At 45.6% G+C, this 13,162-nt stretch overlaps 1 protein-coding gene across 1 annotated transcript; it reads left to right on the top strand.

Annotated features, from left to right (window-relative positions):
* The first annotated feature begins 8,761 nt into the window (after positions 1 to 8,761).
* dmrt2b (doublesex and mab-3 related transcription factor 2b) lies at positions 8,762 to 12,960 on the top strand. The gene is made up of 3 exons (XM_029148629.3): positions 8,762 to 9,755; positions 10,479 to 10,581; positions 11,153 to 12,960. Exons 1-3 carry the CDS (start codon positions 9,390 to 9,392, stop codon positions 11,932 to 11,934), a joined length of 1,251 nt encoding a protein of 416 aa, XP_029004462.1. The 5' UTR covers positions 8,762 to 9,389; the 3' UTR covers positions 11,935 to 12,960.
* The last annotated feature ends 202 nt before the right edge of the window (positions 12,961 to 13,162 follow it).

Here is a 13,162-nt window from a genome sequence, read left to right as displayed (position 1 = left end):
CCATTCACACAACTCTACTCATGCTCTGTCCTTCATCATTCCTTATTCCATCTTTATTCTGTTGTTCCCTGAGTGGGCTGTTCTTGTCTTATATATATTTTAGCAGCACCAGGGTGTTCAAGTTATTAGTGTGCCATTACATCATCCTCCTTAAGAAGTTCACACAAGCTTTACTTTTCAAACGCCTGCATCTCTCCAGTCTCATCATATTTGGCATTAGTTTTATAGTATACACGTCAACATGGAAGCATGCTCTAGATTAGGTTAACCCTCCTTGCTTAATATTCGAGTATTATTCTTAATCTGAAGATACGGATCAATTATTCAAATCATATGACAGCGAAGTCTGATGTTGCTATATCTAAATGTGTTTTGGAAACTCAACATCTACTGTATAACTCTTACCGTTTCTACCATCGCTTAAACACCCTCTGTGTTAACGATACATTGGTAAAAACCCAGCAGTGGTCCTAGTTTAGTGTCCAGGGAAGGTCCTCAATAATGTGAACTTATTTAAAGCTGCTCACCCTCTGCACTGTTGTCTTCACACTCTGTCACCAAACTGGCCATCTCTTTCCTGTGAAACTGGTGATGACTTCAAGTCAGAGAAGTACTGTTGGGGCAGAATACATACTATTGAACACTGCAGCAATTATTTAGGCCCTGTCCCATGTGTCTTCAGTCCTTAGTGGGGAACCGCTTTGCTGTCACCTGCTACAAACGTGATGCAAAGCCAGACACCAGCTTCTGGCAGCATTTTTGATAAACCTTATCCCATTTTCATGCACAATGGTCTCAGAACATCCGGGAGCTAACCAATCTGAAAATGATGAGTAAGAAGAATCTATATTATGTACCTATTTTGCTTTTCCTCCTATTTTCCTGTACATAATAAGAAGTTGGATTGTAAACACAATGCTGAAAAACGAGGTGAAATCCATGGTGTCTCCAAACACAATATTAACAATTTCAATTCTGATTAAAATAAAGCCGTTTAAACACACATTGTACCTCCCTTAGCATCTTTGTCCACAATGCAGTGAGATTTACTATGCAAAATAATGGGTAACAGCACCTCACACGCACACACAACTAGCCTGTCGTTAATAATAACCAGTCGTGTCTCTCCCGTTGAGGAGGGACCAGCTCTTCCTGCTTTGCAGCTGATAAAATGAGCCAAATCTATCAACTATAATATCTCTCTCAACAGAGGTGTAAAAATGTATTTAAATGCTAATGTCTGTTTTACAGATTAGCAGTTGTACACAGGCGCAATACATTGTCTGCTGTTTGAGTTTACAGCGGAGATATTTCACCCAGTAAAACGTATTTCACTTTAGGGGCTGTTGCTTGAAGCCGAAAAAGGAGCAACCTCTGCCCCTCACAAATTTAGATGTCCATTATCAGCATGTATTCAAGCTCCATGTTATGCCCTTCAGAATGTTACCATCATTATCTGTCCTGCTTTTAGACCCACTGTTTCTGCTACAGCCCTCACACACAGATCTGTTAATTGTCTTGACAAAAAATGCTTATTATTATTAATCCATTCCAGTTATCATTAGCTATATGAAGGATTTTAATTTCATCACCAGGCTCTTCCACACTTTGATATGAAGGATTTAAAATGAAGAATTCTAGAAAAAGTCTTTTCTTAAAGATTATCTTATTCACAAGGCTACAGAATGAATATTTACATTGTGTATGTTTATTTCTTGCAATACTGTATTAAAATTTATTGGCGTTTTAACGAAAAAAATCTTTCTCAAAACATGGTTCCTTGACATTTCTGCAATAACACCTCACCTGCTGGTTCCTTGAATCTGCTCCCTCTCAGGTCTGCTGAAGTCTCCTGCTTTGGGAAGGGGCTGCTCACTGCAAGCAACCAGAATTAACAGGACATCACAAAACAAACATTAGTTTGAACACGACATGCCATCATTTCATAAATTATGTAAATGCGACTTGTACCAGTTGCTTAGAAAGCCCCTCACGCGAATGAAGCATTTAGCAGACGAACAAGCTAGAAAGAAGCTAACAGCAACATTAGCTACCTTCATTATCCTGCAGCAAACCTGGACTTTGGCTTTTTATAGATTAAAATCTAACTTTAGCAGTGTTATTATATTATATGGACTTTAGTGAAACGTTAACTACTTTCCAAACGTCTTTACGTCAAAGTTAGTAATTAAACAAGCTGTATTATATATTAGCCCGCTGGAGGGCTAGCTGTTTATGTCAGAGCTAACATACTCGTGTGGCGCTATGCCCACGAGCAGCAATACAATGTCACATGACAGGGGTCAAAGGTCATTGCTATGTGAAATTGTTTACATTTAATTATAGCATGAAATTTGTTTTATGTTTATTGATGACAAGTTTGATTAGATCATATTCTTTTAACCAATGAACATAATAACAGAGAGGCGTTTTACATGCGTCGCAAACAGAGAAGTGAGACAAACATTTTGATGATAAATTTGCATCTCCTGGTTGAAATAACTTTTGGGAAAACATAAACGTGCACTAGACCCTTTAATGATTTTTCTCCGTTTGAGGGAATTAGCTGTTGAAACAAGTTTGGAATATAAATCAATCATCAAACGCCAATGAGACCCAAAGAGGGTTTCATCTTGACTTGTGATTGAATTATACACACTAAGTTGGCATAAGACTCTTCAAAGATCAATAACACTCACCTCAACGGCTTCAAAGACTATGAAATCATGATGAAATTATTATTTTGTCTTTAGACGCCCAAATCAAATGATCCCACATTATCTCACACTTAGCAAGATTTTTTGATGTGTTTAAGTCAGGACTCTTCAAAGACTGCTAAGCAAAATGCGATGGCCGAGAGAGGAGCGTAAAGGAGACGATGAAGTGGCTCCGATCCGTCCTGTACTCCTTTAATCACTGATCTTAACATTGTACTGAACTCAATTTAAATCAAATGGGCTGGATATAAAGTGGAAGCGTGTTCAGTTAAAATATCTGCCACACAGTAGCATTTTCAAGCTGTAGGTTAAAACCTAATTTGTTTATTCAACAATATTTATATGGTCTTGCTATAAAAGGCGCTGGATTTTATGGTTGTGCTAATGCACTTGCAGTGCGTGTTACCCTCACGCTGCCTTTACGGGGTCAAAGTGACCCCATCATGAAATGTTCCACCTGCTTCAAAAGCCCCTCCCTCGTCCGTCCCCTATGGCCTCATAGGAGTCGGTTCTTGCTTAAACGGCGTCTTCTTCGTCACAAGCTGATCCGAATGCCGTCCCCGTGGCCTCTTTGGGGGTTCTGATCTATTCATCACCGGCTCAGACGCGAGGACAGCACACATGGTTGTGTGTTTATCTCCACTTTATGGTAACCAGGTCTGATCAGATCAGGTGAAGCGTGCAGGAATTCTCCAGGTACATCTCGTTCTCATCTCATCCGTACTGTAGCGTGGCGTATTCTATATTCCTGCATTGGCTCTTAGGATGAGGCACAACGTGGAGGAGAGGCTGCGTGCACACATTTATGGCTCGTGCCTTTTACCCAACAACAAACGTCACTGCTGACCGTTAATAAGACGCAAACTGGTGACGTATATGACCTCCTACTGCTTAGCTCAAAGTTTAAATGAGTGAGCACCCAAACACCAGACATAAAAATAAAAAATGAATAACAATAAAAGAGGGTGAAGAAATAATGTAAATTGCATCTTTAGACTGAAATGTATTAAACATACATTCACTGCTACTTTGGCTGAGTTGACACCTACAGTAGAATATATTTATTGGTTCATATCATTTGAAGATAGAAGAGAAGTTGCTCCAGACGGGTCCCCTCTGTAGTTGTCTTCAAAGTACAGAGGGTGATGTCCAATCCTCTCTGTCTTACGCTTTATTTATTCTATTTCTTCTCTGCTCCTGCACTGAAGCTTGGAAGCACTTTTATTTTCAGCCCGGCGTGTGTCTATTTGTGTATGTGTGTAATTTAACAGCTTATAGTTTTCATTCTCTCTCTCTCTCTTTCTCTCACTCTCTCTCTCTCTCTCTCTCTCTGTCTTTCCTGCTTTATCTCTCCCCGACTCTTCCCATGTGGAAGATTGTACGGCATCATTATCCAGGGAGAGGCAGCCATCCAGTCAGACAACTCAACAATTAGGACCCAATAAAGTGGAAAAGCATATTTTTGTATGCTAATGGGTTTTTCGGCAGCCAAATAAGATGCTGATTAGAGTGCGCCTTTTCCTCAAACATTACTAATATTATTATTTATTCCATTTATGTAAAGCTTAATTTATTCATTGCGTTATAGCATTTATCGCTGCTCACTACGAGGTTAGCGCCTTTGGTGGGCTCCGGAAAACACGCGGCAGACGAGGAATGAAACCTAATTTGATTCATGAGTAGATTTAATGGAAGAAACAGTGAAGCGTGAGAGCATCTACAGTATAATGCACCCCCGGCAGCGGCGCTCCATACGTCCTTCCCAGCTGTCACATGCAGTAAGCAGGACGCATACTGTACTTTATTGGACGTCCTCCCTCACCTCCGCCCGCCTCCACACACTTCCTGATCAAACGCGCCAATGCAAAGCGCAGGATTACGATTAATCTCCACTCATCTGCACGTCCTCGCTCTTCCCACTACCTGCTTTCCTTCAGCTGCTCGTCAAGAGCAATTTCAAACCAAAAGTCAATTAATATTCTCTAATTAGTATTTAAAGGCAGTTTTAGACGTGAGATAGATCAAGGCCATCTGCTTTTGTACAACTTGGAGGCTCCAGTCTATGTTTTGAGCATTTTAAAATCCTCACAGTGATTTCTTCATTGGGCTTTTATGTAGATTTGTGTAGTTTGTGCAACAAACATCACAAGATCACAAGCCATTAAACACAGCGCCCGGGTGCCAAGAGACGCCCAAGAATAATCTGATGTTTTGTCGTAATGATGTGATTTGCATTGCAAAGCAGCCGTCAGAGGCCTCTGCTCACAGGGACCTCGTCACCTCCGCCACAGCCACAACCAATGACTTCCTCACCAACACACAACTCGATATGTGACAGTATATTCAGTATGTTTCTTGCTGCTTTTCAGATCATGACATATTTATCTCACTGGCTTCAGGTGAGCGCTGGCACAGACCAGAACGCAACGTAAGCACACTTTACATGGCTTTTAATTAGCTTTAACACATTCACATGTATTTTTGCTTACGTTTCACAGAACTGTGGCTTATGAAATGTAATTTAACCAAAGCGCATTCATCTGGAGGCACATTGTACCGCTGCACAATCGTGGCTTCTCTGCTTTGCGTTTGTTGCACCACGCGTTCGGGGGGAGAACAATGTAAAAGACAAAGGAGCCGATGAAACCGGCACAAATGGAGCCGATCTGATACCGGAGGCTGAAGGAGAGACTAAATTGTAGAGCTTGGATATCGCATCTGCGGCAGAAAGGGGTGCCTTTGAATCTTATGTCAGATGAATGGGCCGCGCAGCAGACGTGGAAGTGAGCGGGCGGCGATAGCCTCGCTCTGCAGGGCGCTGAGCGCGCTCAGAGGAAGCCATGAGGGCGAGGGACGAACGAGTGATACCAAGAGAAGAGGAGGCGAGAGGGATAAAGACAGGAAGGAGGTCGGCGTGATGTGTTCTGTCGGTAGATGTCAATGATACATGTGCACAGTTTAAACGCTTCCAAACCTGTCAATCAGAAGTCATAACCTCAACTTGAGGATCACATTAAGCCTGTAGGTTTTGAGCACTACAGCGCATGGGAGTCGGTTCAAGGAGGAATCTGCAGGTGAATCACGCAGGTGCGAAAAGACGCACAAACAACAACAACAACTACACACGAGGATCGGGTGTAAACACAATTCATCACGCCATAAGGTTCACGGCGAATATTTAGTCCCAGGTCGTTTCGTTTGAGTCCGGGTCATTTCGAACGCTGCCATTGGTCTTCATTTATGCACATGAGATCATGACAAACGTGTCGCATCCCATTACTTTCATTTTGATCCTCAGTGTGAGCGCGCTCGCCGGCGCTGGCGGCGGTGCAGTCCAGTGGGCTCATCAAGTCTGACAGCAGCGGCGCGGTGTGACTCACTTTGATTGAGTCATGAATACAGATTTCTATAGCGCTGGAAAATATCAAACCCCGTCTTCAGAAAAGCTCAGACCTTTTCCACATTCGAGTAGTTCCATTTAAAGGCACATTTATTTATTATTTATTAAGAATTACTGTACAATTAGTCTGAGTTGGAAGAAATGTGGAAAAAAAGGAAAATGCTCTTCAAACAAAGGAGGAATAAAGGATGAAGTGAATGAATAAAAGGGCAGAAGGAGATGTTAAGGCCAACGAGCAAAAGTGTCAGCTCAAATGGACCATGAAGAGCCAACTTCTGGCTGCGAGAGGCTTTTCTTCAGGTCATCAAGCATCACATCATGGACATGCAAATGTTACAGTCATGACTACAGCCACAGACCGACCCAGAGACAAAGCGCAGCCACAAATCCAAGTCGTGGTCTGGGCTGCTCTCATGCCCCTTTATTCTGTCTGACCGAGTTGAGTAGCCCAGTTACTAATGCGTTCCCTCAAACCAACATCCTGTTCACGGTCCTATTACCACATTACCTCACGTTTACATCCTTTACATCTATGCAAAAGCATGCCTGTGCCCCACATCAGTACAGGATGAATGTGCAGTTCATGCCCATTGCAGACTTCATCCAAACACTTGAAAGTCGTGCACTTTGGGTTGTTTCACCACTAAAAGCTCGAAGCCAGAAGCTCTAATAAACCTCATGTTGACGTTAGGAGTGCATTTATTCAGGCAGACGTTGGTTCCATTTTAACAGGTTTGACAAACACAAACAGCTTCTAACCTCCTTCTTAAACCGCCATTGAAGAATCTGTCAGCTTAATGGCCCCTGCGTTGGGCTGATAACTGCTAAGGTGTCTACTGCTCTTTGGAAGGAGGTGGATAAAGGTGCAGAAGCCTTTGTGTAAAGGCACCGTGAAACAGAGCTCAGTGTCTTTTCATTCCGCTCTTTGAAGTGAATTAAGATTCAGCTCGGCTCCCGTCTGTTTGAAAAACGCACCCAGCGCCTGTTTTCTTCCTCTAAACTTTCAGCGCGTGGAGTTGCATGGAGTTGCAGGAGCCCTCTTGTCCTTGAGCGTAACTTGCAGGTTGTGTGTCTTTTGTGCTTTGTTTGTGCTCTTTCATGAGCTGATGGAGGGCGTGAGTCATAAAGGGGGGAGGCAGACGGGGGAGTGCGCTCCGGATGGTGGGAGCCGCGGCGTCCGTCGAACTCCATCTCCGCCATGAGAATGAGAGGATGGGCACAACTCTCAGCTGCCCAGGATGCGGAGCGGAGTTGAGGAGGAGCCGGACTGCGACGGGAGCACCGAGCGCCGTCACTGCTGATGACAGTCAATTTGTCTGGGAGTCGAGGGGCTCCGAGAAGTGCACTCCACCGCAGGCAGCAGCGGAGCTGATGCTGTTAATAGGAGGGTACTTACCTGCTTTCTATAGACGTCCCAACCATTACGAGCCGAGCAGCAGTGGCCTCTCACCCGTCCGTCCATTTGCGCTCGGTTCCAACCAGCAAAATGAGAGCGTTTGTGATTAGTCCTGCAGATTACAACAAGTGACGTCATGTAAAGGGTGACTGTTCACTCCCAAAGCATTCAGTTTGTTAAACCACTCTCATAAAGGACGAGGCTCCTACAAACAGGTGGAATTAGAAAATGTGTGACACTGACTTTTGACCCATATTGATTTTGTTTTTGCCATTAGAAGTTGCTTTAATTCAAACCTTTTTCAAATCTTTTTTCTTTAATCCTGTAGTTTGAAAAGAGTTGTGGTTGGTGAAATAAAGTCATCAGTCTGTATTTTATATGTCGATGCATGTGACTCAGAGTCAGACACTTACTGGACGTCGGCTTGGCAACAGGACTTACATCTTTGACACTGACCTTGAGCGCACCGTGAAATCTTTTGCCAGGGAACTTCTGGCTAAGTCCAGGATCCAGACTAAAAGGTTTATGGCTGAGCTCCACGGTGGAATACAAGATGCTGTGTGAACTAAAACTGTCCGACTGGTGCTTTGGAATGCGTTAAGCAAACTGTCTCACGAAGTGATGTCAGTGATGCACGTTATGGAAACAAATGGATCACTTTTGACCTGGTAGAACTGCCCTGTGTGTAACTACAAACCCAAACCAGCAGGGGGCGCACGTTTCTTACCATCTAGGCAGAATCCATGACACTCATTGGTTGCACCAGTTATCACAGCTTCAGGTGGCGGTGGGTAAACAATCAGATGAATTACAGCAACCTATACTTGTGATTTGAAAATTATTACCTACTAAAAATAGAAAATACCAAGTTGGACTTTTTATCTTTTTGTAAATGGTGAGAATGAAACCTCTTGTCTAAACGACCTGTACTGACTATAAATATTTGTAGGGTTTAAAAGTTGAGATTATTCTGTATTTCGACAAGTAGAAACATTAAGAGAGAAAATGAAAATGCAAATGAAAATCTCGCTTTCCCCTCTTTCTCGCCACCACCCTACTCCCCCCAAGGCGCGTCCGTAATTAGTCCACATTGTGTCAGTCGTGCAGAATATTCAGCTCACACAGAGCAGCCACTCGCACCTTAAGGACACGCTCCGATAAAATCTTACGCTAAACGTTTCTGACAGTTTTAATGACCGAGTATCAAACCGCTTAAGTAAATGATAACGTTTTATTTACTGTGACGGTAACGCGTGAAAGTTGGAGGCGTGGGCGTGATCAGCTGTTTCAGTGCCAGAGGACTCCCACGTGGGCAGGGCCGCGCAGGTACGGGGCGGGGGGTCGTCTCCGCCAAAGGAGCCGCTCCGAGCGGGCCTCCCCCGCTCGTCGCTGCTCGGTCCTCCGCCAGAGCTCCGCATCGCGGCCCGCTCCACTCTCCGCTGCTTCTTGGAAAGCGCGTCACCGCGCAGCTGAGAGAGGCTGAGCGTTTCAAACGCCTGGCGGTAGACTGCGAAGTTTCCACCCTGACAACACTGTCCTGTAACAGCAGCGCCGGACTGGAGCGGGACGCCAGAACTCACGGGTCGGTGCCAACAACTCCTCTCTAGTCTCGAAGCCCGGAATCAAACGTCCAAACCTGCTCTGTGGCTGCAACGCGTGCGTAAAACCAACCCACCGCTGCGCCTTAGTCATTTAAATGGAAGTCATGCTGTTTTACAATATTTCTGCGTTAAAAAACAAGAACCAGAATCACGCTTGATTCGCTGTATTTTGAGTTCAAATCCATTTTTGACCTGCGCGTAAAAGTTGACTTCCTACGGAGCGCAACGCGCAGCACGGTGCATTGACAGCGTGACTCCGCTGCTGTTAGTCACAGATGTCCGCTCAGCTGGAAACAGACCTGCAGCTACAGACCGCAGCAAAAGTTCCAGCACTGAAATCCGAAGTGCCGTTTGACGTGACGAGCCCTGACGGATGCGCGGAGCAGCGCGGCCGCCCGGAGGACGCGCTGCCGCATCAAGAGGCCCCGTCTCCACAGCGCCAGCAGCGGCAGCGGCAGCGCAAGATGACCCGGAGCCCCAAATGCGCCCGCTGTCGGAACCACGGCGTCGTGTCGTGCTTGAAAGGCCACAAACGCTTCTGCCGCTGGAGGGACTGCCGCTGCGCCTGCTGCCTGCTGGTGGTGGAGCGGCAGCGCGTCATGGCAGCGCAGGTCGCGCTGAGGCGGCAGCAGGCTGCAGAGGTGAGGGCTGCGAGAGGGCGCGTGCGTGACCGGAGCGCTGGCGAGTGCAGGGCTCGAACCTCCCGCTTCGGCACATTATTATTAGGAGACTAAATTAAAAAAAGATCAGAACGCGCTCTGTTTGAATTTGGGACCTGGGGAGCGGAGCGGCCTGGAGAATACACGGTGGGAATTAAAATATTCATCATTTATTTTAGCTTGTTCAGTTAATATTCTAAGAGAAATCTGAGACTTTAATAATTTACGCACGTGGTCTTAAAAATGTATTTCTTTTGCTATTTATACAAAACATTTTCTGTTCAGATAAAAGTCTTTTATTAGACACACGGTATTATTATATTATAAACGTTCCGGACATAAAAGGCTCCGAAAAGAAAATATATTCATCCTGGAGATGAAAATAAATTAACATTTATTTTACAGTTAAAGGTTTCAATTTATCATCCTATAGTCAGATATTGTAAATCTACCTAAATTTTTTTTTACAACGAAAGAAAATATATAATTTCAAATTTTAATATGAAAACTAAGATGCCAAATATAGAAAGGAACAAAGTCAAATACACTTTTAATATACTTTTACACTGCATGAAAAACTTTTTTCTTTTGGTGGAGGATCACAAGGCGCACTCCTCCTTTTCCACAGTGTAATTACCTTTGGGGCCGCCTGACATAATATGTGTATATCCAAATGTCTAATTCCTGCTTCCATGTTCCTCCCAGGGCAAACGGGGGATCAGGTGTGTGGCTCCGCTGAGAAGGACAGCGTATCAGCGTTACAGCAGAGCAGCCGAGCCGAGCATCCTGGCTAAGAGCATCCTGCAGGGTACGGTTTAATTAACACCTTCTTTTCTCATTAACGAGCCTCTCTGCATCTGGAAAGCAGATCAGCTCCAACCCCTGATGTCACTGCATCACCGCTAGTGGTGCACTTATCTCTGTACTCGTAAACTAGTCCTCTTATATTTTTAGATTTTAAAACTCTGCAGAGCTCAGTATTCTGTAGTGCACCTGTATTTCTGGGCACTAGGACACTGCTGGGCTTCTTTTGGTGTGCGTTATGATGTTATTACCCAGCATTACACAGACTTAATTTCTCTAAACAAACCTGGTCATTGTGTTTCCACCGCTTCACAACAACAAGACATTACTGTAACACATTGTGTGCATTAATACATGCTGGCAGCCAGTCAAGAGCTCCTGTAGACTGTGTCTTCTTTATAGCCCTCTCAGCCTCTCTGAGCTCTCAGTAAAGCAAAAATGACACAGTCAACCAAGTGCATAATTAAAATAACAACAGCAAAGTACCCAAACATAAACACCACAATTAACTGGCTGGAACAACGTCAGAATTCACAAACAGGCTGAACGACGCTTGGGTCTGCTTCCCTGTGCAGGGCTGAAACCGGCGGCGCCGGTGGAGGAGGACGCCTCCTGCTGGTCCCGACAGGCACAGCGCCAGCAAGCGCAGCTCGCGTGTCCCTCCATCAGCGCCCGCATGAGGAAGAGGCGAACCTTCGCCGACAAGGAGCTGGAGAGCGTGATGCTGAAGCACGAGCTGCGGCAGAGGGCGCTGCAGAGCGAGCTCGCCTTCGCCGCCGCCGGCTTCCTGCCCGTGCCTCAACCTCCGCCGCTGCCCGCGTCCCCCGGCCCGCGCTGCTTCGTGGAGCCCGCTAACGCGGGGACGCGCGGCTACGCGCCGCTGTACGAGTGCGACTTCCAGCTCTACCAGTTGTTCCACCTGACGAGCAGGTCTCACGCGGGAGGCGACTGCGGTAACGTCCTGCTAGTCCAAAGCTGCGAGCAAACTAGAGACAACGAGGCGGCGAGTGACGCGTGGAAAAGCTGCGAGAAGAGAGGCCGATCTCCATCACAACACAGGCCCAAACCTGCCGGCAGCCTGGGCCCTGTGGACCCCCCTTCACAACCAGAAGTAATGAACTCAAATGGCTCCTCAACTGCCACACGCTCTATTGTTGGACCGGACCAGCGCATCCTGGACGGACGCGACGTCCGTGCGCTCTGCGTGACCTTTGACCCCAGGCCCGTAGCAGCTAAGGGCTGGAGCTCGGACGCTGGTGCCCCTGCAGACACTACCAGGAGCCCCCGTAGCAGCTCAGGCCGGACTCCGGCCGCGGGGCCGTTGCCGTTCTCTGTCGAGGCGCTGCTGAGGGCCTGACGGCTGCGAAGCACACTTTATTAATGTGCTTTTTAAGAAGCGATGCTGGTGGTATCAAAATAAAAATGTGTGCATTGCAATGGCTGCTGGAAAGTGGCAACAGATGAAATATTTAAGAATTATTGGTTTATTTTTCATAAAAATGCCAAAATGACATTAGGAGATAAACATGTACTTCAATCTTTTATTTTTCTATACGTATCTACACTGAGCATATTTTGTACAAATATACTATGATTCTGAATATAATCCCTTTGTATGCTGTTCTTTTAGTGCTGTGAGCCACCGTGCTCTGCCCCGCCACATCAATAATATTTTATTCTCCTTCCCAGCAGAAACAATATACAGCACACCCATAAAACAAAGCTGATGAAAAAGTCAAGAACTGTTTGATCCTGTGCCCACTTCTAACGTTGAGCTTTGATTTTATAAATCAAAGTCTCGAAGCGGCCGACTGATCTCTGTGCAGCTTTGGGGCTGCTGCTCGGACGTCTCCTTGAAACTAACAAGAAGGAGCAGAAGCAGGTGGTTTGCAAAAGGAGGAACGAGTAGTTCCCCCCAAAAATTCATTAATAGTGGAATAAGGAGTGACGCTGACATCGTCTCAGGGGAGGAATGTGTTCATTATTTACCAGCATTTCATGAGCTCCGTTGTTCTCCAAATGTCAGATGTTTTGTCCCGGTGCAGTTTGTCGTTATGATTGTGTGACCCAAAGCCGTGTCATCACAGCAGCGATGCAGAGGCTAAATGGGGGGGGTGCCGGTGTTGCCTAGGTGACATTGTTCTTCACTGTACGCCGAGCTTTCACATCCTAAGTTTGTTTCAACACGCTTTTTGATCAATATCCACCGTCTGTCCTGGTTGTTTGTTGCTGCTGCTGCTCCGCGCCGTAATCTGGCAGAGATGCAGGTCAGATACTTTTGACAGCTCCGGTCCTCGTGGCGTCAACACGGAGGCGATAGCACGCTGCACCGAGTCTTTGTTTGCCAGTATCTACCAGCATATCGCCACGTCTTTCTTCCCGTCTGTTGGAGGGAGACATAAAGGGGAGCGAGGCACAAAGGGAGATAAGGTCGTGAGCCCGAAAGGCCTGAATGTGTGCCTTTGTGTTGTGTTTGGGTTTTTTTTCCTCTGGACCAATTTTCCAATATTACAACCTCTTGCTTGTGATAAAAAGATAAGCATCAATCACAAAGGGGTGATAATGACTTGTGTGAAGAATAACAG

The sequence above is a fragment of the Betta splendens genome, chromosome 4 (assembly GCF_900634795.4).
Source record: "Betta splendens chromosome 4, fBetSpl5.4, whole genome shotgun sequence".
NCBI classification, from domain to species: domain Eukaryota; kingdom Metazoa; phylum Chordata; class Actinopteri; order Anabantiformes; family Osphronemidae; genus Betta; species Betta splendens.
This window is presented reverse-complemented; position numbering and strand designations above follow the sequence as displayed.